Source organism: Hesperophylax consimilis, chromosome 18, assembly GCF_061612785.1.
Source record: "Hesperophylax consimilis isolate HC1 chromosome 18, BYU_Hcon_1.0, whole genome shotgun sequence".
Classification (NCBI taxonomy): Eukaryota; Metazoa; Arthropoda; class Insecta; order Trichoptera; family Limnephilidae; genus Hesperophylax; species Hesperophylax consimilis.
In genome coordinates this window covers 21171360-21196572 of record NC_142853.1, presented here as the reverse complement: position 1 = coordinate 21196572, position 25213 = coordinate 21171360, and the positions used below count along the sequence as shown (strand labels likewise).

At 34.7% G+C, this 25213-nt stretch overlaps 1 protein-coding gene across 1 annotated transcript; it reads left to right on the top strand.

Annotated features, from left to right (window-relative positions):
• The first annotated feature begins 304 nt into the window (after positions 1 to 304).
• On the top strand, positions 305 to 24836 carry LOC149415485 (uncharacterized). Its single transcript, XM_089642428.1, has 11 exons — positions 305 to 715; positions 5016 to 5200; positions 7925 to 7998; positions 10083 to 10188; positions 12172 to 12338; positions 12422 to 13128; positions 14832 to 15145; positions 15739 to 15900; positions 16680 to 16845; positions 19216 to 19317; positions 24302 to 24836. Exons 1-11 carry the CDS (start codon positions 601 to 603, stop codon positions 24640 to 24642), a joined length of 2439 nt encoding a protein of 812 aa, XP_089498554.1. The 5' UTR covers positions 305 to 600; the 3' UTR covers positions 24643 to 24836.
• Positions 24837 to 25213: the final 377 nt, after the last annotated feature.

Here is a 25213-nt window from a genome sequence, read left to right as displayed (position 1 = left end):
TTCAAATTTTCGAATAGCTCCGTCCAGAGCTTTTTAGGTTCACGATATGTGCTAAGCTCGTCGTATCAGTCATTTTTAGTAATGGTATCAGTAGGTTTATCTTACCAGGGCTTCTATCAGAGAGCAACTTGACAGACGTAAATATCTCACAAGCCAAGCTTAAAAAGCATCTGAAATACCGGCTCCTAACCTTATTGAGTATGTATACGGAAATACCGGCCCGAAGTTAGGTTCCAAAGTAACCGGTTGCTACTTCCTACTAAAATTACTTAAAAGCGATCCCGTCACTAGCGACCGAATTGTGACCGGGACAGAAATGTCAACATCTCTAAACTAATATTTTATGATCTACTTAACATGTACACTACAGTGATTATATTTTTCTCGTAGACAGACCGGTATCTATTTATTTTACGATTGCTTTTCTCGTCTCCGGACCTCGAAAACGCGTGTGTGCATCAATATGACAATTTGGGAATAAGCCTTATTTTCTGATTACCGCCGTTGCTATAATTAGATTTTTTAAGACGCCGGGTGTTCGCAATGTGTGTGCACTAGTTTATTCGGTTTTAACTTTGATATAGAGAATCATTTATTAAAATGAGGGTCGTCGGTTTAGTGAGTGGTGGAAAGGACAGTTGTTATAATATGATGCAGTGCGTGGCAGCTGGCCATACTATTGTTGCTTTGGCCAACATTCAACCAAGTGGAAAAGGTATTTTGTTACACCTTGTTCCTTCTCATTCTCCTCAACCAACTAATTAGCTTTTCTACTACTTTATTTTACACTTGTTCCCAGATTTCAGATCACATGTCATGTTAGGTTTTCATCTGAATATGGAATTTAATTTACTGTAACTCCTTGTGTTTTTAAACAATGTAATGCACTTTTTTTTTAAATCACAGTTTCACTGAAATAGCTCTGAAAATTCGTACTTTTCAAACATAGGACTACGAATTTTTGGCTTACTGCGAAAATTTACCAACTTCAAAATCATATTTTAGGAATTTTCCTAACCTTTAACATTTCCTTGCCGGTGCTGTCAACTGATTTGAGATGTCTGTAAATGAGCCTTTATTCAGAAAAAAGCGTTATATGAAAAAGTAAGTTCTGAGATATTGGCAGTTAAACATTTCATTTGATTATAATATATATCAAGCAAGGTATAAAGAGCAAAAGTAAAAAAATAAAATTTGATTATTTCTATTTTTCAATCTCTGGTACAATATCTTTATGTGGTATCAACATAAAGAAATCAAAATTATATTTCAATTAAAAATAAGCATTTATGTATTAATCACCCCATAAAATTAATCACATTATAAAAATTATTCATAAATTTTAAAACATTCTCGTGAAAAGTTTGGTGTATTTGACTCGTACTCTTTGTGCTTAGCATGATAGATATACACATTGAAAGTCAAAAAATTTTATATTTAATCTTTGAGTTTTGAGTACAATATACGACAAGAGGCTACAGAAGGTATGAAAGTATAATAAGAAAAAAAAAATAATGCCATTTTTGCGTAAATAAATATTTTTTCGTTTTAGTAACAAAATTTTCCATTAAATTTGAAAATCAAATATTCCAGACATGTTACAACTTATTAACAAATAACAAAATGCAGAAATAAAACTTCATCACCATAATAATGACAAATATGTCAAGTGCCGGTTGCCCAATCCGTCTGTTCCAATTCAGTAATTGTCGACTTGTCTTGAGAGCGTGATACCGGGCCATCACCATAGAACTTTTACTGTCATCTATGGTTGAGATCTTAAAACGATTTTTGCTGTGAACTGTTGGATATGTGGTGCGTAATTTAAATGGATCAGCACAAAAACAGCATTATTTCGAAAATGCTGTTTTTCAACATAGGGGCTCAATTATTTAAATATCTCTGTAAATATACTTTTTAAATTGAGCACCACACAAGAGTCCCAATTATCTGGAGCCAATGAGACTGGCATTCCAAATTGGGGTTATTGCTTTGTATATCCTTAATGTAAGTCCAATACCACAGAAGAACCATTTGCAAAAATGTTCAAGAGGGACAAAAAACTATCCAGGGATACACATGCTCATGCTTGCTTACATACTGTAGATTGTTCATTCGCAGTATTGACTTTAACCGAGTATTTAAAAGTGGCTTGTACTGTTCAACTGAAAGCGCCAATACAACGTAATTTGAAATGATTGGCTCATTAAATGATGAAATGATTGGCTTAATAAATACTAAATCATTATTTTAATGAAGCGAAATAGCACAAATCTGCGCTATACAAATATTATATTGTGGGACTGAAGGTAGTGGAAGAGGAAATACCTGGCTATACTAAATACAGAGTTCATATTTTAGAAGTTCTTTATGTATTGGATGAAATAATAAAAATGTATTCGTAAGTATTTATTGAATGCAATGAAAAAAATGTTTTTTCAGAAAATCAGGAAAAATTATGTAAACCTTAAAGCGTTGATAGCTTGCTGAGTGGTGCTTTAGTGAGCGAGACAGGTACGGGATTTCGCTTACCGTGCCATGACGCGCTGTTGTCAGTAGTTGCCGACGATCTACTGACAGCAATGGATGTATCGTGCGTGGCCGATGTTTTTTTCCTCATTTTTGTCTTAATACATAATATTTCACTTTAGTGTTAAATATAAACTTCTCATTTTTATCCAACTTGAAAAATTCAAAAAAATCTAAATGTGTACCCCATTTAATGAGTACACAGCACCGAAGCTCGAGGCATTTTCTAGCACGGGAATGGAAGGGTTAAACACATTTTCAAAATTTAACTATTCAAAGGTTCAAATTAATATTTTTATAATGTTCTGATTTAGCCACTAATATAAAAATTACTGCTATTGAAACAAAAAATCAGGTACCAACCATCACAGTAATTTCCCAGTGTATATTTTATCAAGATAAATAAATTTAAGGCAAATGATTCAAGCAATTATTTTTATTTTCATTCTGATCTTGGGTGCCTGTAATTATCTTTAGAGGTTATTATTTTTTTGATAAATTAATGTTTTTAAAGACAAGATTTTATTTATGCATAGCACAAAGGATAACAATTATTTTTATAAGCAATAATTGTTCGCCTGAAACACTCATCCACATTGAAAAAATCTCCTGATAAAAAATACATGACGCCAACGGGACTCGAACCCGTGTTGAATGAAACACTAGCATATATTGAATATTTTCTCGGGTAAGAAATAAGCCCCCATAGCTCAGTGGTCAGAGCTTTCGACCGGAAATCGAATGGACACGGGTTCGAGTCCCGTTGGCGTCATGTATTTTTTATCAGGAGATTTTTTCAATGTGGATGAGTGTTTCAGGCGAACAATTATTGCTTATAAAAATAATCTTTAGAGGTCATCGCCTAGTAATTATTTTATTATATTCATGGCGTTCTAACAGCTTAGAAGATCAGGTCTTGAGTTATAACTATTATTAGTATACCTCTCGTAAGCACCAGTTCATAGGCCCATTCGGCTTTCCCGAGGTAAAACACGGTATAATCCATTTTTACCAAAATGAGTTTTATTGCATTACATACGGTACCTATCCACCTATTAAAAATGAATTAGGGCCTCCTTTCCGACTGTATGCCAAAAATTGTTTGTAACCGAATGCCGTATATCCAACGCTGGACAATTTTATCAAGTAAAAACACTGTAAAATACTTTTCCCAAACTTAAACTCATGTGCAGGATATACAGTGTTTTGATTTGGGAAAAGTGTTTTACAGTTTTTAGTGTGGTCATTTTTCTCTTGTATTTACTAATTTCCAAAAATGTTTGTCTTTACGCTTGAATTCTGGTCTATTTTAACATTATAAAATTTAAATGAGTTTATAAAAATACAAGACAAAATATTAGTTAAGAAAACAGTTTATAAACGGGTGAAAAGTAGATTAGTTATTGAATGGCGATCATAAACACGTTTTGGCGTTTCCTGAACATTTTACCCAATGGAATTTACAGCATTGTTCTATCTCTTATTTCGTTCACCCATAATGTCATAGGCAATGTTCCCTCTAATTTTTTCATTTTATTTGCGGCCCATCAACTTATCTGTGCAAGAAATTAAAGGAAGAAAGAGGCTAGTGTGCATCAAGAATGTATCATGGTAATCTCTAAATAGTATAAAACAAAATCGCTATCCTCGTCTGTCTATTTGTGCGCTTAGTTTTTCTAAACTATGCAATGGATTTTGACAGGGTTTTCACTATCATTTAAAGAATTTCTTCCGGAAGGTTAACACGTATAATACATGCACATTATATTTTTGAAATATTATGTAGGTGAAAAAAAACTATTTTCTTACACGATAATCTTCCTTCATATTGAAGTCTGGAAGGTTGATAATTGGTTATACTTTGGTACCAGTCAACAACCATTATTTGTGTAGCTACTGTTATATGATAACCATAAGTTTTATTTATTTATTCCGGTTTATGAAGATTCCTTACCGGCCCATAAGGGAGCGGGAGTGAGGCTAACAAACTAAAGACAAGACAATCTTTTCCTGAAATTATGTATCACCTCGGAAGGATATGAATTATTTCTCAGGTACACAACAATGAAACAGTTGCAGTAAAAAGAGATAGTACCTCTGTTTATGCTTCTCATATAAAAGCGAATAAATTTAAATAAATAACAAGGGATAATTCATGGTCTAACTCTCACAACATATCATAAAATTGCAGTTATCTTGTGTATACTTGCGCAAAAGAAAAATCTGGTGTCACGCTCCTTCCTTCGAGATATCTGCGGAATATGAAAACATATGTGCGGACAACTTTTAAATGTGCGGCCATACACCCGTGCACCTTGGAGGGAACATTGGTTTTAGGGTGTTGTTGATATCTCCTTGATTCCCTGGGCCTTCTTCCCATCACAGCGAGATGTATTGATTGGAGTTTCTTCAGGGTCTTGGGCTAAGAGATGGACTTCTTTCATTAGCAATTTAAAAAATGTTATTCGTCATTCTTTTGTTTGCAGATGAATTGGACAGCTACATGTACCAGACTGTTGGTCACCAGGGGATCAGCATTATTGCGGAGGCCATGGGTCTGCCGTTGTTTCGGGGTACCACCAAAGGAAATGCCCTGGAAAAGGGGAAAATGTATGAGAAAACTGACAATGATGAAGTTGAGGACTTGTTCCATCTCTTGCTGCGGGTGAAAGTAAGTTGCGCTGTTTTCTTTTCACAATTATTTCCATGTTAAAAAGCAACCAATGAGCATTGTTGAAATTTTGCTTGAAATAATACTCGCTACAAACTTTTCAGTGGCAGAGTTCAAATCCCTTCGTGGGCAAATAATATCTATTTTATGTTGGTTTTTTTCCACATATATAGAATTTAAATAAACCTAAATACAGTACATTATTTGCACCGCTTCCCATTGGGAAAGATACTAGTTGCAAACCTGCCTCGTCTCATTTCTTTCCCAACTGTTACTAGATCTGAATTTGAGGTCACTCCCTAATAAACTCCATCCTTCATTCACTTTCCTTACAATAATATCCTCCGAAATTTAAAACTAATGCATTAGTTGTTAGCAAAGAAATCTAGGTAGCAATTGTTCAGTTTATCCTTATCAGACATTCATAAGTTCTTTTCTTTTGAAGTTATGTAAATCAGTTGTTACTCATAGGTTTAGGAATTCATAATAACATACATGTCTGAAATTTCTTAATAGTTTAAGATATTTACATACACACATAATTTTATCTACATCACTGATTCTCAAAAATTTTCTAACGGAAACAATTATTACTTTAATAATGAATATTGTAAATTCACTTTGTGACATCTTCTCTAAATAGTATAAAACAAAGACGCTCTCTGCTTCTGTCTGTTTGTGTGCTTAGTTCTTCTGAACTACTTAACGGATTTTGATATGCTTTTCACTATAATTTAGAGAATTTCTTCCGGAAGGTTTGTACATATATAACACAAGCATACTTTATTTATAGAAAGCTAAGAAAAGTCAATGTTTTGTAATCAAGTTGTAAAAAATATTTTAGGGCGCTTACATTGCTAACGCTGGCTAAAACTTATGAGATACATCAAAATAATGTATTACCATAGACATGTGAATATTAGTAGACCTGCCCTAAGTGATTAAAAGCGTATTATCCCCACTCCCCATACCGGTTCCATTGGAGCCGGCTGTGCTCGCGTATGGCCTCAAGTGAAATTTGAAAACGTGACGTCATCATTCTTGTGCGAACTATGGTCGAGGCATCATCGGTTCATTTTACGAAATAACATGGCAAAATGTTGACTTGTACTATGAAAACTTGTAAAAATAGATTTGAAAAAGAGAATAAACCCAATTGTCGTATTACATTCCATATATAAGCATTATTTTACTTTATTTTTAAGCATATTCACATCGTATAATATAGATCAGTTTTAGTCACATCGAGAAACGTCTGGACGCGAAACACAAAGCTGGTTGGTTGCTGGGAAGTAAATTATGAACATTTATAAAAGTGTCTTAACTAAATACTTAAACGAAATATTCGACTCTGAAAATAGAACCAAATTTTTGCGGAATTTGGACTTCGCAAATTTGTTCATAACGTGGCGAGTAATTTGCGCTCCTATGTAAAAATGTCTATTCATTCAAAAGCAGATTTTACTTTTAAGAAGTAAATGGTGATATTATAATGCGAGATGCCTATTTACTGTCAGATTGATTTATTGACGAATCACAGTCAGCCTTTCTCCCTTCGTTCTTCAACAGTTGATTTTACCCCTCGCCATTATCTTCTCGTCTATTAATTCCTATGTCTGTGTGTATTACGGAATTGTATATCCAAGGCCTCACAAACTTAAAACATTTATAAGTCCCCGCGCAACACCGGGCACACGTCAGATAGTTTTAATTAATTCATAAATGCATACCGCACAAGAGTCGCAACTGCCCATATTTAATTGTGAAATAAAAAATAATAAATATTAATCAAATAAACATTGTTAAACTTCATTCCTGAACCTTTGGTATTATTTTTACCAATTTAATTTTTACGGTACTTGTTTGACCGGAAATCATTTTGAAAACTTTTTTAAATTTTTTGGAATAATACATTAGTATGTATGTACCAGTTTTTTATTTTCCCCTCACATTATCTTTGTGGCATTATTAACAGCTAGCGTGTTTTTTTATCTATTCTTAATTTAAGCTGATGATAAACCCATGTTATTTCATTGCCCCAATTTTATTTTTCTTGTGTCAGAAGATTATAATATAAATTACAATAGTGTTATTCTGGTTTGGGTTTCTCAAAATAGAATTTAAATCACTTAAAAGCGATCAAACTAGCATTCTTATTGAATTACTACTAACTGATAAAAAAAATGTGACAAATAATTGAGTTCCGCTGGTTTGTTTACTGTTATTCCCTTCTAAAAATAATCACTGGCGCCTAAATTATTGTAATGTAGTGCTTATCATTTCATTAATGGCAACAACAATAATATTTGTTGGCCCTGGGGCCATAGTGAACATTCTTTCAAAACATACTTAGCATAGTTGATTGACTGGTAAAATTTTCCAACAAATTATTGCAGAATGGAATATTTTTTCTTTATTAACAACATTTTTTCTCATATGCTGCTATATAAATTCTTCTTTGAAATTATATCATAATGTAAGTTATTTGTTGTTTTTGTTTTGTACAGGCAAAGTCATAAACAATATATATAGTTCCTACACTATAATTTAAATCATAAATAACTAACATCCGGGCTAATATAGTAGTTAAAAAAATCACGAAAAATTGTTACATATTATGAATAAAATATATTACAGAGGCCTATCTCTTCCTATTTTGCGTGTAAGAGTCCCTAGCACCTGATTTTATCATTGCGTAATAAGAAAATATTATTTCTATTTTAGGAAGAAATTCATATTGAAGGTGTTGCAGTTGGCGCCATACTTTCAGATTACCAAAGAGTTAGAGTGGAAAATATGTAAGATTTTTCTCTCAATATTAATAATAATTACAGTTATGTTATCATAATATACTGCTATATATTTACAGTTAATGTTATCATAACATAATACTATACAGGGTGTCCGGAAACTCGTAGTACAAGCGGGAAACTGGTGAATCTACATCACATTTGGAGTCGATTTTGTAGTATAATTTTTTTTTATTTGAGCTTTCGTTATCGAGTAAATCGAGTTTGAAGTTGATTTTTTTTTTTTTTTTTTTAATCAAATTCTTATAAATTATTACTGAAGATCAAAGTACCCAACTAATTAAAACTATTTGAAAGTAAAACAAATGAAGAAACTCGGATTTGAAGCATTATTTTGAAATCACCCTTCATTTAACCCGGTGTAATCATAAAATATTTCTGCTCTGCAGGGTTAAAACATCTGTTATTCAACCCTAAACACCAGAAAAAACTTTAACCCTAAAATAGCCGAAAAATATTTTTTTTTGTTTTTTTTTTTTTTTTTGAAAATGCTCAAAAAAAAAAACTTTATGTTTTTTTGGGTTCCCCATGTGGTGTAGATTCTCCAGTTCCCCGCTTGTACTACGAGTTTCCGGACACCGTGTATATTTACAGTCCTGGGTTGATCGATCGAATCACTTTGATCGATCAAATCACTTTGATCCGATCAGGAACCACCAATGACCAATCGAAACACTTTTTCACAAAAGGTTAAATCATGTGATCGATCAGCTGTCAGCTCAGCACTCGTAATGGGTGTGGCGAGCAGCTGTAGATGTAGAAATTTTGTCGGTTGGATGTCTCGAGTCTCGTTCTCTTGACAGAGAAAGAGAAATAGTTGATGCTTGGAATATGCTGTCATTGCGGTTCCAGTTACCGCTTCTTTTTCTGGTTACTTTTGGAACCGGTTCCTGATGGCGGGAAGGTTGTCAGTGTGAATATATTTGAATTTTTGATTTTGTGGGGAAGAGAGTGGCTAGCAAATAGCTTTGTAAGGAACCCGTTCCTCCCAAATATTTTTGTTCATAGTTCAAACGTTCAAAAGTTTTGCTGTATTAAAATTCAAAAAGAAACCAGTTTTAAAAATAACCAGATCCTCAAAAAAAATGTTGTGCGATCCAGTGAATCTCGAGACGCCCGGTCTACACAATTTATACATAAATCTACAAGATACATGGCGTATTGATCAAAGATCGAATCCTTTTGACCTGATCACTTTGCCAGTGGGTTGTGTAAAATAATCGATGGACCCAGCACTAGCTACTTCGTTTACTCAATGAGCACTTTGTAATATCGGTGAGCTGCTCTTAAAAGCAATTTTCTTGAGGTGAATTTTAATTGTTTGCATAAATTTGCATTATTTCAAGATAATGTGTTTTGCATCAGAGCATGTTTTACATAATATTATAAATCCATGCAGATAAAAATAATACACAAATATGTGAAAAGTCTGGAGATTCGCTTGAACTATTTTTTATTCATATATTAATTATTATTTATGTATGTATTACATATAGTACATATTAGGTTATGTATGAACAGAGTTATTTGATTGATGAAATGAATGTTTCAAATGATTTTTTTTATATATTCTTGAATTTTCTATTATCATTACAATTATTTAATGAATAGGCAGCGTTCTGCTGATGCGCTGCTGCTGATCTGATTTCACAGTAATTGAGTTTAATTAATTTTCACATTTTTTTCTGTCAGGAATTGTAGGTCAACACTGTTATTTTCAGATCACAAAGTCATTTCTATTTTAATCTAGGGAGCTTTAAAATATTAATTTACCTTCAAAATATTAATAAAATAAAGAACTTCAACATACAAGATACCTTAATGTTTTTATTTCGTCTTATTTTTCAACTGATAAAAACGTGTCAAATCCTGATGTAATTTACATGAATAATTATTGAATATTATAAGTTAACCACATTGTTACATCTAAATATTGTATAAATTGTTCACTATCTAAATAATGAACGTTGTTTTGTTGGCATTGAACTGAAATGAAAAGAAGTCCATCCACGTTGCAACGAAACTTAAAATTATTTTCTTTGAAAGGCATTCAATACGATTTAAAATTTTAGATGCAGTCGTCTGGGCCTAATTTCCTTGGCGTACCTGTGGCGACGAGACCAAGCTGAACTGCTCCAAGAGATGATAGACTGTCACGTTTACGCCATTGTTATCAAGGTAACATTTGATATTATTTTATTTTTAGCAATGAGAGATAAAGTCAACATTTTCAGGGGCACTTAACCTTGAAGTTTGATATTTGATCAGCTGCCGCCTCATTAACTCTAGTTTGGTTCAAGGCTTCCATTAATCTGTCCAAGGTTTATTTTATTAACACTCTTTCATGCAGCCAAATAATAATTGTGTTTCTCCCTGATTGATGTTTGTTAACCTTGAACTATTATTATCATCTGCAAATTACGATTATGATTGATTACACCAATGAAACATGTGGGGAAATAATGTTTTTGTGTGCAAATTGTTTTACGAGCACCGCTTATTAAATTTATCTTGTATCTATCTATGCTTAGTAGGTACGTTTGCGGTGTGTACTTGAAAAAAAATTTCCAGGGACCAGCCATTTAAAACTAGTGAGCGGGATTAATTTTTTTTTTTTTTTAAATAATGTACTTGATGATTTTGCATTAAAACTAAAGTTTCATGCACACTCAGTAATTTATTGGACACATTTTGAATAACAATAATTGGATGACTTGTATAGCGCCGTTTTTGTGCAAAATCACCTCAAAGGCGCTGTACAAACTTATAATACATTTCTACAGTGATCTATGTTATTACTTAACTATTTATGGAGATTATATACAGTACAATACTTACCTGGTAGGTCACTTGAGATGAACACTTAATTGACATTATTTAATTGTTTATTAGCGAAATTTAGATACAGGATTTAGGACATAATTGGAAAATTGAATATAACTGGACTTTCTCTTAGGAATGGTATATTTAATTTAAGGGTACGACAGCTTAAAAAGGTAAGTTTTTAGTTTAGACTTGAATTCTATTGGACTTGTTATGGATCTTAGTTCCTGAGGGAGTTTATTCCAAGCCTTCGGCCCAGATACTCCGAAAGCGCGATCACCTAACTTAGTATTTGGATTTCGCTTAGGTTCTATCAGTCTGCCTACAGCTGATGATGTTGCTGATCTAAGAGTTGACTGCCTCAGACCAGTGTTTTCCGGGAAGCATAGTTCAGAGATGTAGGGTGGGGCCATTTCATTGATGGATTTGAACACCATCCAGCACAGTTTGTACTGGATTCTTTCATGGTACTTGAGCCAGTGAAGGTGTCAGAAAACATGAATAGACACAAGCATTATTGCCGCAACACCAATTGGCAGCAATTTTATAACGTGATAAAATCGTAACGATCATTAGAAAATATTGAAAGATACTGGTATCACATAACGGTGCAGTTAAATTTTTATCAGTTGTAATATTTTTCAAACATATTAAACAGGAACAAAATGCGTAAGCTGTCTGGGAATTTTTCAGGTAGGGAAAAAATGAGTTCTTTGGCAGAAAACATATTAAAAGCCGTTTACTATGATCGCTCTTTTCGTGTAACAGGCCCACTCATCTGGAATAGACTTTCCTCAGCACTTATTAATCTCCAGCATTTGCCTGAATTTAAATGGGCTTTAAAAACAAAATTATTTTAAAAAATCTTACCATTCATAAATCTTAACTTTTTTTCAATATTTTATAATAAGCCATATTCTCAAACTTCCGGTAATCGTTTGGTTTCGATTGCCTCGTTATTGTACCTTTTTAAAATGTCTGCTCAGAAGATTCTCATTTCTGAGCACAAACTGCCTCCTGTTTTATATTATGTTTTAGTTTTAATGTTCTTGTTTTGTCCTGTCCTGCTGTTATTGTTATTCTAAGTTTTGTCATCACTTAATATAAGCAGTATATTTAGTTTTATAATATTAGATCTGTATTGGGTAAGGAACTCTGTAGGAATAATTTTAAGAACATGACCACTAATACTAAATTACCATTTTTAAGTTTGTTATAGTAAAGCACACTTGAAGTGAAATGACACTAGAGTGTGGCTATATAAATGCCATGTTATTATTATTATTATTATTATAAACCTTTGAGGGTTATTAATAGTAGTTAGTTTTATTGTTGTAGGTGGCCGCTCTGGGTCTGGAGCCCAATGCGTTGGGACATCCTCTGAGAGCACTTCAGCCACAGCTCCTTCGAGCCCGAGACAAGTTTGGTCTCAACGTCTGCGGAGAGGGAGGCGAATACGAAACCTTTACTTTGGACTGTCCCCTCTTTAAAAGTCGCATTGTTGTGTGAGTTACCTTCTTTTTGTTAAATTTACATTCTGAATTCACTGTATTTTTGGATGTATTTTCATATTAGTTGTATATTTTAGAGATGAAACCCAAATAGTGGTCCATTCCAACGATCCCATTGCACCCGCCGGCTACATGAACTTATTGAAACTGCACCTAGAACCAAAACCAAATGACGTCAATGATGCAATACCTCTTTACATGGTCAAAACTTCCTTAGACTATATCAGCGACCTAAACGAATCTTCCTACAGCGACCTTAGTGATATAGAACTCAGCGAGAGCGAGCTCGAAAATACCGAACACATAACCAAACAAAGAAGACAGTCAATGTCAGAATCGGCTGTTCTTAATCCTCTATTAGACGATCCTGTCAGTTCTCTGATGAGCCTACCAACAACGTTTTCTTGCCCGTCTGTTTTGATTGAAAACAATGCCGACACAAATACGCCGAGCCAAGATTTGGTGGACGCCACACCGCGTCGTCCATCGTTCTGCTGTAAACGGTTAAGTTTGAGCAATTCGGGTGGGAATTTCCACCGACAGACAAGTTTATCTGTGGAAACAGAAATGGACAAAGAAAACCAAGGCCGCAGGAGCAGAACACACAGCAGGACATATCTTACCAATCCTCCCAGCCCCATAAAGTACGAGTGTGAGAAGTTGCCCATAGAAGATACGGGAAGTATAGTCTCGAACGCTTCGGGCTGGAGTTGGATTGGCGGGATAGTGGGGGAAGGAGCGGGATCTGATGTTGCTATGGAGGTCGCCATGAACAAACTTTCTAGTAGGTAAACTTGTCATCTAATATCTTACCATTAGTCCTCTATAAAACATTCCAGTTAATTACTCTCTCTAATTAGTCTCTTTCAAATCAACTTCTCTCATTCACATTCGCAATGAGGATCTCTTTTTAACAGCACTAATCTTGAAATTGAGACAAAGGAACCGTAGGATCATATAAAATACATTATTATCCCTATTTTAAACTTTATTACCACCATTATATAAGTATCTACCCATAGAAATATATATGGTTGGCTTAACTATCAAACTGCCTTACATTTGGGCATTTTTTACAGGAGAGCCAAAAAAACTGAGTAAAATTGTGTGAATAAGAATGACGATACAAAGTTCCAATTAAAAATACTAATTTCGGTTGTGTGTATGTAACTATGGTTCGATGAACTCTAGAAATCGGATTTGCTTTGGATTTAAATCATTTTCAATTGTTTTTTGGAAGAATTCTGACAAGCGATAAAGTACCTACCTACAACATAATATTTTTAACAGAAAATTATTTTAATTTCCATTTTCAAAATTGCAACTGATTTGACAAGAAATCAGACTATCTGTGATTATCCAAATTTTATATTCACTAAAACAAAAAATGGCTACAAAATGAAATTTTTAATTATTATTTGACCTGTGGAGTAGATACTCATTTTGATAGCTAAGCCGACAATATGAATGGCTTATTTTGATCAAAAATATCTAATACCTTTATTTTTATCAAAATGTAATTGTTTATTTTTATCAAAAGCAAATATTTTTTTGTAATTATTTCTACCAAGTTATTACGGCGAAATACCTTATATTTGTGTTGGATCAAAAAATTATGATTATCTTGACAGAAAAGTAAATGATAAGGTGCAGGTGTTTTGCCAAATTATCGGGTATCTCATCAAAATGACAGTTCAACACACCTACAAAAAGTGAAGATAAAGTCATGAAAAACTAGGTTACATAGGTAACTATTTAACCTAGTTTTAGTTTCATCACTTTTTTAATGACTCTCTATCACTTTTTAAAGGTGTGTTTAGTTGTCATTTTGATGAAATAGCATGGAACCGTATGCTGACATTCTAGCTAATATGTTACTCTTGGCTAAAGTCAGCAAAATATGGCTTTGTGAGAGATCAACTAGAAGACACATGATATCCTGTGTCTAGTTTTAGATATTAAAAAGATGAATAGTAAATTGGTATTAAAATTAAGTACCATTGTAATTTATTAGGATTAGTTTCTGTATTCCCCAAAGATTTATATAGATAATGTACTATCTTTACAATAAAACAGAAAATCTATTTGTGTGACCTACCAGAAGCTCTCAAACAGTGAGTTCCCACTCCATGATATTTATACAGCTTTTTTTATCTGTATTTTCTCACTCTATGCAACTACTATTTTTAGCTTGCAATGCTGACAGCTAAATAAGTTGATGTTTGCCACACGAGGTTTGGCTGTGAAATCATTTGAAAAAGACCCAGTTTCACTCCTTCCTTTCCTCAAAAATACCCCTAAACAGCATCCTCAAAGATGACACGGGCCCTGAGAGAAATGAATTACCTCATGCCCCCCCTGTGTGATGTAAAAAAAAACACTTAAATTAGGAGATGTGACATATTTTTTTATCTCACATTGATTCTGAAATTCCAAATATAATGTAAATTTCTATGAAACATGGCTACAATATGCTTGATTTACCAGGTCTTCTGGAGTCGAAAGATCTATCGCTGACCGATATATGCGCTGTAACGTTATATGTGCGCAACATGGCTGATTATGCACTGTTCAACGGGGCGTACGTCAGCGCGATGAGCTTCCCCAACCCGCCGGCCCGCGTGTGCGTAGAGTGCCCCTTGCCCGAAGGAATCGGAGTGATCCTCGAAGCCCTGGCACACAAGTGTCCATTGAGGGAAGGTGACTTTGACGGTTTCGATCGGGAGAGGCACACAATGCACGTGCAGGGAATTTCGCATTGGGCACCCGCCAATATTGGACCGTATAGCCAGGCAGTTAGGGTAAGTTCATGTTACTTTTAAAAACTTACCCGACTAATTAGAACACGGTGTTGCTGATGAACAAAATATCCAAGAGGAACTCCAGTAATTTTTTTTTTTTCAACATCATTCAGTCTAATTTGAATGTCAATACATATGTACCCATGGTAGTATAAGCGGGAAATGAGACGGGAGACGATTATGTGGTACATTTACCTTTTTTTTGAAATGAGCCTTTGTTTTTGAGTAAATCGAGTCTGAAGTTGTAAAAAAAATCAGACGCTAGGGGGTTATCTGTAGATTAATGTATTTTAAAATGCATTGAATTGTAGACCCGCCCCCGAAGGTTTTTTTAGCCCTTTAGTTGAAAAAAAATTTAAATGCTCGGATTGAAAAAAAAAAAAAAGGTTTATCTGCCTATATTATCCTCTTTAATATGATGTAGATCCACTAGTTTCGCGCTTGTAGTTCGAATTTCCAGACACCGTGTATACGTAATTTTTTAAACAACCTTTTCATTGTAAAATTACTATTACACATACTAGCATGCATTTATGAGGCTTTTATAGACAATAATACATTAATTATTTACAGAATTGATGTTTGCTTTACAGGTAGAAGACATAATTAATCTGGCAGGACAGATTCCGCTTGTTCCCGGCAGTATGACCCTTTCGGAGAGTGACGGTAGAGTCCAGTGTCGCTTGGCCCTGCGCCATGTCCAAAGGCTGCTCAATGCCATGGATTCTAAGACTCAGATTAGGGATGTTGTACAGGTAAATAAATATCCTTGCATTTTAAATACTTAATCCCCTGAACTTGCAATATTCATGAGCTCTTTTCTGGAAAATACAAGAGTTTGATGTAAATTTTGGGTACTTGCATATTATCTGGAATTATTGCAAAACCTAACCCAACCTTTTAAACAAATTATTCTATGTAATTATGTTTGTGTAAGTAAGTTACCTTAGTCCAAATTCTTTTCCCCAAATTTGTGTAATTTATTATCAATAATGTTAAATCATTTCTTGACTGATATAATGGTTCCATGATAACTCAACGCAATGACAATTCAACACACCTTTAAAAAGTGATATAAAGTCATTAAAAGCGATGAAAAAAGCTAATCTGTAAACCTAACACTCGCAACCTACTTTTTGTTTCATCACTTTTTAAAGGTGTGCTGAACTGTCACTGTTTTGAGTTAACCGGTCACCGATGTAATATGTAGCTCCAATACCTTCAAAACACAAACACCATTTTTACTCTACCGATTGTCAAAAAATGTCACAAAACAAAAGCAACACTTTGGTGTTACATGGTTTCATTTTTACTATCAGGAAATTAGGTAGGTACTGTACCAACTTGCACAAAGTAGGTACCTAACTAACCAGCATCGTTTACAACACATTGTTATAATATATAGCTTTTCAAATTAAAAATAGAACGAATTCAGTGTTACCATTAAGGATAAAAATAATTTCCAGACACCACCCAAGTTACAGGAAAGTACCTACTAGTAATTGCCTATAAATGATGTATTTAATTTGTTCAGGCTGTGTGCTATCTAACGCACCCGTGGCTGATCGAGGAGGCCCGCCGGCAGTGGGAGAGGCGCACCAACAACGCCATTGTGGACTATGTAGTGGTGCCGCGCCTTCCGAGAAACGCGCCGCTGGAATGGCATGTCTGGGCTCACAGGCACAACTCCAGATTCGAATGTAATTGCTCCCATAATTTTTTTTATGATTCCTTTCAAATTTACATTAAAAAAATCCCTCCCCCATTCCATTCTATCTAATATTCTCCAATGAGGTTGTCTTCTGCAGCGAAATGTTATTTACAAATATGTAATATTAATTTGAGCATGCTTAGTAGGCCGGAACGACGTTGTATGCAACTCTTTTTTTTTTTGATTTGCAAATTGTAATAGTAAAAAAAGATGCCTTATATCATCCATATTCTTGTAAAAATATTTTTAACTATATACATGCCTTTATACGGCAACCTGTCGATTTATGAATGCGAAAATCATAAATTTCGCCGTTTTTTCACGAAATCTGTCAAAAAGTGTCAAATATTATGTTCTTAAAATTTCAGTACCTTGATTGAACATTTATACGTCTTATGAAAATCTTGTTTTTAAAGATTTACTCGCATAATATTGGATTACATGAGAATTTCTGAGCACAGGGGAGGCAAACCCCCTAACATCCTTCGACAGACAATAATCTCTATATACCGGTCAGTGGTTGAGTGGGCATAGCGCTTGGGTCTCACCCGAGTGTCGCGTGTTCGATTCCTCGGCTGGCTAAGTTCTCCATTACAACACAAGCAACATTTTCGGCTTTCTGTGGTGGTAGTAGGAGATTTTCAAACATTGTTGGGTTATTCGTAACCTGGGAATGTTTGTCTTTCTTTAAAAAAAAAAATTTGAATAAAATGCAATAAAAATATATTTAATAAAAATGCTAGTTTGCTCAAATGAATAAAAGCAATTATGAAACTGAAAACGATTGTGATATTTCAATATTGATTAGTAATTTCCAATTCAATTTTTTAATATTTTTATGAGAATATTGATGACACAAGGCGTCTTTTTTTGCTATTACAACACTGACATTCGATTTTTGCAATGTCACTCCAGCCCAGCGTTGCTTAGGTTAGAACTTTAGAATTTTTGGTAAATTACAAATAAGTACCAAAGACATAAGCCATCAAAATGTTGATATTTGCGGTTGGCCGAAAAGTACGTACGCGGCGGTATTTCAGCACTGCCATTCGAATTTTGAGTTGTACTGAATCGTGACTGGTGTGACATCACGAGACACCATTGCATACGTTTTACCTTTTTACATTGCATTTAGTTCACTTTGAAAGCTCGTAACTTTGAACATATCGAGAAACTTGTACAGTCGTTATCAACCCTTCAGTATTTTCAGCACTTTTGTACAGTTTGAAATGTTTTCTGCGTATTTCAAACGCGCTATATACATCTTATTTTTTAATGTCCCTAAAAACAAATACCGTTTTAGAAATTAGATAAAATTATCTTTCCGGTGTGTGCATTTAAAATCATAATTACTATTTCTAAATAATAAAATTTTATTATGAAACGTGAAAAATGTTGTCAAAAACTAACGCCAACAGGTTAGCGCAATTTTTTGTTCCAATTATAAAAAAATTGAGAACTCAATATTTCGAAAACACTTTCGTTTTGTTCTGGGAATTTGTAAGAAAACTGTACCATCACTTTTATCTCGTTCATATAATTAAAAATAAGAAATCATTTTTAAAGTTAAACTGATTACGACAGCGGCTCAAAATATGAATTATTCATTTTAGCTATTTTTAGAATTTCATTAAGGCGATGCACTACGTCGTGTAAAATTTTAAATTGAGCCGCTATCAATAACAACCCTTACGTAGATGGCGATAAGGTTTAAATTCCCGCTTAACACCATCCGCCTGTTTTGATTTATGCAAGAAAAAAACATGGCCAAAAAGTGCCTTTTATTTTATTTTGTTGATGTTCAGGCATAAATATTTAATTTTTTTGCGATCATTTTATAAATAACTTAATTTGCCACATTTTTTTCTGGGCTTATAAAAAGACTTATCTAAAAAATACTCGATTATTTCAAAGGTCAAGATGTATTCTACTCGCAAATATTAATTAAAGCATCTGAAACATTTTTTAGGCGACCAAATTTTCAAACCAAAAACACATGATTTTGCATTACTACGTATGGCATCCCCTTATCGATGTAATGTATAAATATTTGAGGCAAACTGGAAAGAATTATTATTTCTTTTTCTAACCTCAAAAAAATTACGTATTTTCGCATGATAGAAAAAAAATATAAAAATACTTTTATAAAATACGGACACCCGGTCATATATAACCCTCAAACGTTGGAGGGGTTACCTCTATAAATACAATACATTTTCATAAAAATAAAAATTAAGATAGTTTTGAATAGTCACAATGTCTTTTTGAGCAGTGTGGCGATAGTAAAAAAGTAAAGTGAATTTTTTTGTTTATTGTGTCAACCCTTTTCATTCCAATTTATTTGTCCGTTTATTCCCAGATGAAGAGACTGGCTGCAGTGTTGGAGAGTATAAAATAGGAATCCGAAGAAGATGGAACTATGAAAACAATGTAGCCGTAGTTGTGTGCTATGTAGCAACAGGTAATAAATTATTTTAATTAACTTTGTATGTTATCAATGTTTGCGCTTATGAAAATTCAACAATGTTTGCATAACTGAAGACTAAACTGTTAGAACTGTGTTATGAGCGTGTCTCTGTGTCCAAAATTAGGTCAATTTTATCTTCCTTCGGGTGAATTTGATTCTTCCTTGAACAGATTTGTGATCAATTTTATTGACCTGTCTGGGGCCTAGGAGTCGAAGAGTCAATGTAAATTTACAACATCAGTATTCTTATAGTGATTTGTTTTTGGGGTATTATGTCGTGTTGCGCTACCTCCTTCTTTAGCCAACGTTTCGGACAGCATTGCAAATATTGCATTGCATTGCAAACATCTGCCCCGATCTTACACATCTGCCCCGATCTTACACATCTGCCCCGGTCTTACACATCTGCCCCGATCTTACACATCTGCCCCGGTCTTACACATCTGCCCCGGTCTTACACATCTGCCCCGATCTTACACATCTGCCCCGATCTTACACATCTGCCCCGATCTTACACATCTGCCCCGATCTTACACATCTGCCCCGATCTTACACATCTGCCCTGATGATGGACACTGCAATGCTGTCAGAAACGTTGGTTAAAGAAGTAGGTAGTGCAACACGGCATAATACCCCAAAAAAACCCGACCCGGCAAAACAAACAAATCACAATAATACTTTTGGCATCATGAAAATCTCAAATCATACTATCAGTATTATTTGAAATTGGTACAGATCACACTTCTAGGGATTTTCTATTCAGTGTATTACATGCATTTCACTGCTGGAGATTAGAAGTAAAGGTCATGCATAATAAAATATGAGCATTGAACCAGCTATTTTGTGACAATGCAGACATATTTAATTTGTGTGTTTATTTATTAATCCAATATGAGATGAGATGTGTATGCTTTACGATGCATGGTCTAAAAATATTAGCTTATAAACACTGAAGCTAATATTTATTACTACATATTATTCATTTCTACAGGGTCTTAGGCTGGGTTTACACTTGTAAGTAAAATTTACGACTTTCGTAAATTTTTGAAAAGTTACTCACAGGAGCGCTTACATATGCATCCAACTTATCGTAAATAATGCTCACGAAAGTTGTTAAGAAGTTTAATATACGAACTTCTCACAGAGACCGCTACACCAGTAATTCTATTTTTGGTAAGATGGCTTCCTGACAACAATGCGTTGCCGCCGACTTTGACAGCTGTCAGTTAGTAATATTTGATAACAGGGATTTGTTTATTTATGGTCAGATCATGGATCCCCATATAATACCCATTTCCGCACACAACGGATTGCCGCTGCGATAATATGCACAATTTTGTCAAACAAAAACGTAAGGGCCCGCAGAGTGTGTTGGATTAGGAGTTGGCTTCAAAGAAGAAGTACTGATGGGGCTTTCATTCGTTTAACGGCAGAAATAAGAATTGAGGATCAACAAAAATTCATTAATTTTATCCAAATTATAGCATCTGACTTCTAATACATATTGAAAATGATAGGACCGCTAATTAAAAAAGAATGATACTCGTTTTCGGAATGTTATTTCACCAGCTGAAAAATTAATGAGATTCCTTAGGCGTATGTGTGTAACACCATGTACGATCGTGTGAGAAATGCGTAGATCCGCGATAAGAGTACAAGGCTGATGTAAGCGTAATGAGAAAGATCAAGAAAGGGACGCTTAGATGGTTTGGGCATGTAGAGCGAATGAGCGAAGAAAGGAGTTAGAGAAGAATATACGATGCAAATGTGAATGGTAGCAGAAGTCGGGGACGCCCGAGGAAGACATGGCACGATCAAGTGAATCAGATACTTGAGTCAGGCCATATCAAGAGTCAGAATAATAGAAGAGTATGTATTAGACGATGTATGAATGTGAATGAGGCAAGAAGTGTGTGCCAAGACCGAGTTGTTTGGCGGTCTGTCCTCTCAGCCTACCCCTGCGGGGAAACGGTGTGATGGTTAGTTAGTTAGTTAGAAAAATTAATGGTGACTATTCGATTTTTGGCGTCAGGTAATGTTTTCTATGTATTCTTATATTGCATTTTTGTATGAATTATTAATTTTTTGTGAAGTTTGGTAGCTGATGAATCAGTTCGTGAAGTCGAATACTAGAATCATTATCACACATTTACACAGGCATTTTTTAAACATGACATTGTCTTAATGATAAATAATGTTATGTTAGTCTCCATAGATTATTGCAGTGTATTATTTCATAAAGTTGTTCATGGCGACAAGTATATAAGTCCCGAGGAGCAACGGCGGAAAGACCGAATCTTACTGTCAGTGTTGCAGATTTCTGTTTTACCATCCCGACAGTGATGTCAAAACTTACTGTCTCAACTTATCAATCTGTTTTGATAAGCTTTGAGAGAGCCGTAAATTCCCGCGTGAGCGATTAGACCTGTCAAAAACTTACGTAAAAAACTTCTGTAACTTGGTATAAATTATGTTAAGGGACTTATGGTGTCGTTTACATTGGTAAATTTGGCGTAAGTCGCTTACAACTTACAGGAAAAAACTTACAAGTGTAAAGGCAGCCATATAGTTATGTACTCATAATGCAAGAACGATATATTCGTAAAAAAGGAACTTTTACCTAAATTCTGACATATATTTCAATTAGGTAAAGGATGAGATATCTCATTGCCTCTGTAGGTCATCTGTCAGGTACTTCTCCCCATACAAAAGTTGGCAGAATGCTTTTTTTTTGCCGTGAACTTTTGCCGTTACTTTTAGTTAGGTATTTACGTTGGATATTTTGTTCCCAAAAATGACACCGAAGTGGTCCCTTTCCAGGATTTGCTCCCGAGTAGAATTCTGTCAGAACACTTTTTTTCTACTAATCTTATTTGCTGAATATCCAGTACTCATCTGGTTCAGGTAACTTATCTTGGACTATTAACCCAGAACAGCAGTAGTTTGAAACGTAAAAAGTTACGGTCACATCTAGGACTCGAATCCAGGACCCTTGCCTTGCCCGGGCACCGCTCTACCCAACTGAGCTAATGGGACCTTATTTCCTTAGGTCATATGTAACTGAATATTTAACTGGATGTGACTGTAACTTTTTCTGATTTTCCGTTTCAAATTTTCGTATAAGAATCTCCAACATTGTCTTCAATAATTAAATATTACAATTCGAGGTTATACTCGTTAAGTTATTAAAAAAATAAATAAATTATTGTTATTCATTTTATGTAAACATTGTTTATAATGTATAATTCTACCTTGTTTGCTGAGCTGTCATGAAATTCAGTTTTGTTTAGATAATATTTATCATCTCTTTCCCGTGTATTGTTGCATATAAGGAGACGGTATCAGTTGGTAGCCGTCTACTCCATTTTTTAAATTGTGTGTACATTGAAGCAATGGGTCATGACGCATTTTGTTAAGATGGGGTGCCACGGTACCATATTTTCGTCATATTTTCGTACGGCTCAAAGAGTCCACTCAATTGAACGACGGTTCAATTAAATGACGTTTCAATTGAACGACGTCTCAATTGAATGACTGCTCAATGGAACGACGGCTCAATTAAACGGGACCCGTGAGCTCAGAGCGTGTGAGCAATGAGAATACTGTGCTCGCCGATACGACTCGCACGGTGTAGTTCCCCAGGTACGGCTCCCTCGCTGCATCTCCCCTAATATGGCTCCCAGTGTATGAATGATCGTACGACTCTTGGTATCTCGTACCATGAGAAAAATAGGATGCTGGGTAGTTAGTAGATGTAGGTACATATGTCCATGTCCAGAAGTCAGACTGTCAGACGCCATTCGTTGGATAATTTTAATAGCGCTATTTTTCTAAAAGTGTGAATAACGGTTCGATTGAGCCGTGATACGGTTTTCCGAGAATACGGATGGTACAAATATGGCTCATCAAAAAAAAACTAGCTCATGAACGACTCATCGCTAGTACTTAGACGTAAAAACCCATAATTTTATTAAAAACGTATAAACCCATAGACCCATTCATAGGTGCAGGTGTACATTTGCAATGCCTTATTTTACAGTATTCCTGTAATTTAGTAATATTTTTGTTGTTAATAACAAGCTTCTAAAATTACAAATAAATATGTTGCTATGTCAAAAATTAAAATACAACATTGTTGTATTATACAATGTTAATTGAATTTAGTAGCACAGTCTGTAAATTTTTTTTGTACGGGTTCAAATGGTGGGCACGTTAAATACTACCTTTTTATCCTGCCAGAGTTTGCACGGTCGCAGTTCCTACTACAAGCTGTCAAATCGAAATAATCAATATTAAAGTATCTACTGGCCTGAAGAAAGTTTGAAAAAAGAATTGTTGTTGAGATAAAAAAAATTACTTGAAATAAAAAAATGTAACATAAAATATTTATGGTTTTTAATTATGATAGATATTTGGGTACCTACTTACAAATCTTATGATTTCAGAGGAAATTTTGGTTTTGATTTATTAAATAAGGACGCCCGCAGGCGAGAGACTGAAGTTGCGGGCATAAAATTCATTACGGTATATGGAGGTGCGCACACGAGAGACTTCTTTTGAGATTGTATGAATTTTGGAATAGTTTTCCAACTACCGCCGCAACTAAGTCTCTCGGCTGCGGGCGCCCTAAGAGAAAATTAAAAACACTTCATTTTTCATAATTAAAAACATTCATAGAACTACTAATATTTCATTGCATAGAAAACGAAAACATAAAATCTACATACTATGTAACCTATAATCTTTTACATTTCTGCATTAGTTTTATTTCTTATTCCACAAAAATGATCAAATGTGTTTAAAATTATCAAATTATTATTTTATTTTTAAAGCTATAGTCCTTAGTTTAATATTTCTCCAAAGTTGGCAGCATTATTTATGAGCCACCATTAAATCAAGTGTTATGTGTTGCATGTAAGTATGGAGTAAATTTAGAATGTGCTGGTTCTTTACATAATGAACACTTTCCTCTCATTAGGATCCTCGCCGTCAACTTCGCAGCTCTCCTTCCAAAATGAAGAATGGATGCACCAGCACAAGACCCTGGCCACTCAGATAACCGAGCAAGAGATATCGGACATCCTGGAGTACTGCTTCAAGAAGCTGCTCAGCGACTACCAGAAGGACGCAGCGGTTGGTCTGCGGATATTCTACAAAGTGACTGTTTCTCCCAGCGTTACTCTTCTGATCGAAACTCTAAAGAAATTCCGAAGGGATACATTTCCCAACTTAGCATTTACTGTAGTTCCCGTAATTCACTTGCACAATGCCTTCACTTTCCTTTCTATATCTGCAATCAGACACGAAAGCTGCTTATAAGGGAAACATTATTTTATTTGTTCCATTTAATCCTTTTTTCTATGACATTGCACAAGAGTTCAGTCAAAAGTACCACCGTGGTTTATTTTTGGGGTATTATAAAATACCCAGCCCTTAGAGCAGGCTGCCCAACCTTTTTAACAGTTGGGCGAAATTGACGATTTTGAATCACTGGCGGGCCACTGAATACCTGACGGTTCCTATTTCCATGGGGGGGGGGGGGTTGTTAGAGAATTTAAAAAAAATTCTAAATGAGTGCTCCTGAGGGGGGGGGGGGTGGCTACAAGATTCCATTTAGGACGCAAAAAATATTATATCAAAAACCGGTGTATTTATGTTTAAAAGGTAAGTTCAACAGGTTAGATTTTTTCGTCGCTGATTCTCGTTCTGAGTAGCCTAAATAGCGATAAATCGCCTTCGTTGGCAACACTGGGCCTGGGGTTGGGCAGCCTTGCCTTAGAGGATTGCAGCCCACAATAAAGTATTGCATCTACAAATGCACATACTTCACTGCCCTGTAACGCTTTCCAAAACGTTGGCTAATGAAGGAGGTAGCGCAACATGGCGTAAT

Bases quoted from the DNA above. Each gene is read 5' to 3' on its own strand.
- LOC149415485 (XM_089642428.1), top strand. From the start codon at position 601: ATGAGGGTCGTCGGTTTAGTGAGTGGTGGAAAGGACAGTTGTTATAAT. The intron at 10,189-12,171 runs GTAACATTTGAT...TTATTGTTGTAG, and splicing joins TTTACGCCATTGTTATCAAG to GTGGCCGCTCTGGGTCTGGA. The intron at 15,901-16,679 runs GTAAATAAATAT...TAATTTGTTCAG, and splicing joins AGATTAGGGATGTTGTACAG to GCTGTGTGCTATCTAACGCA.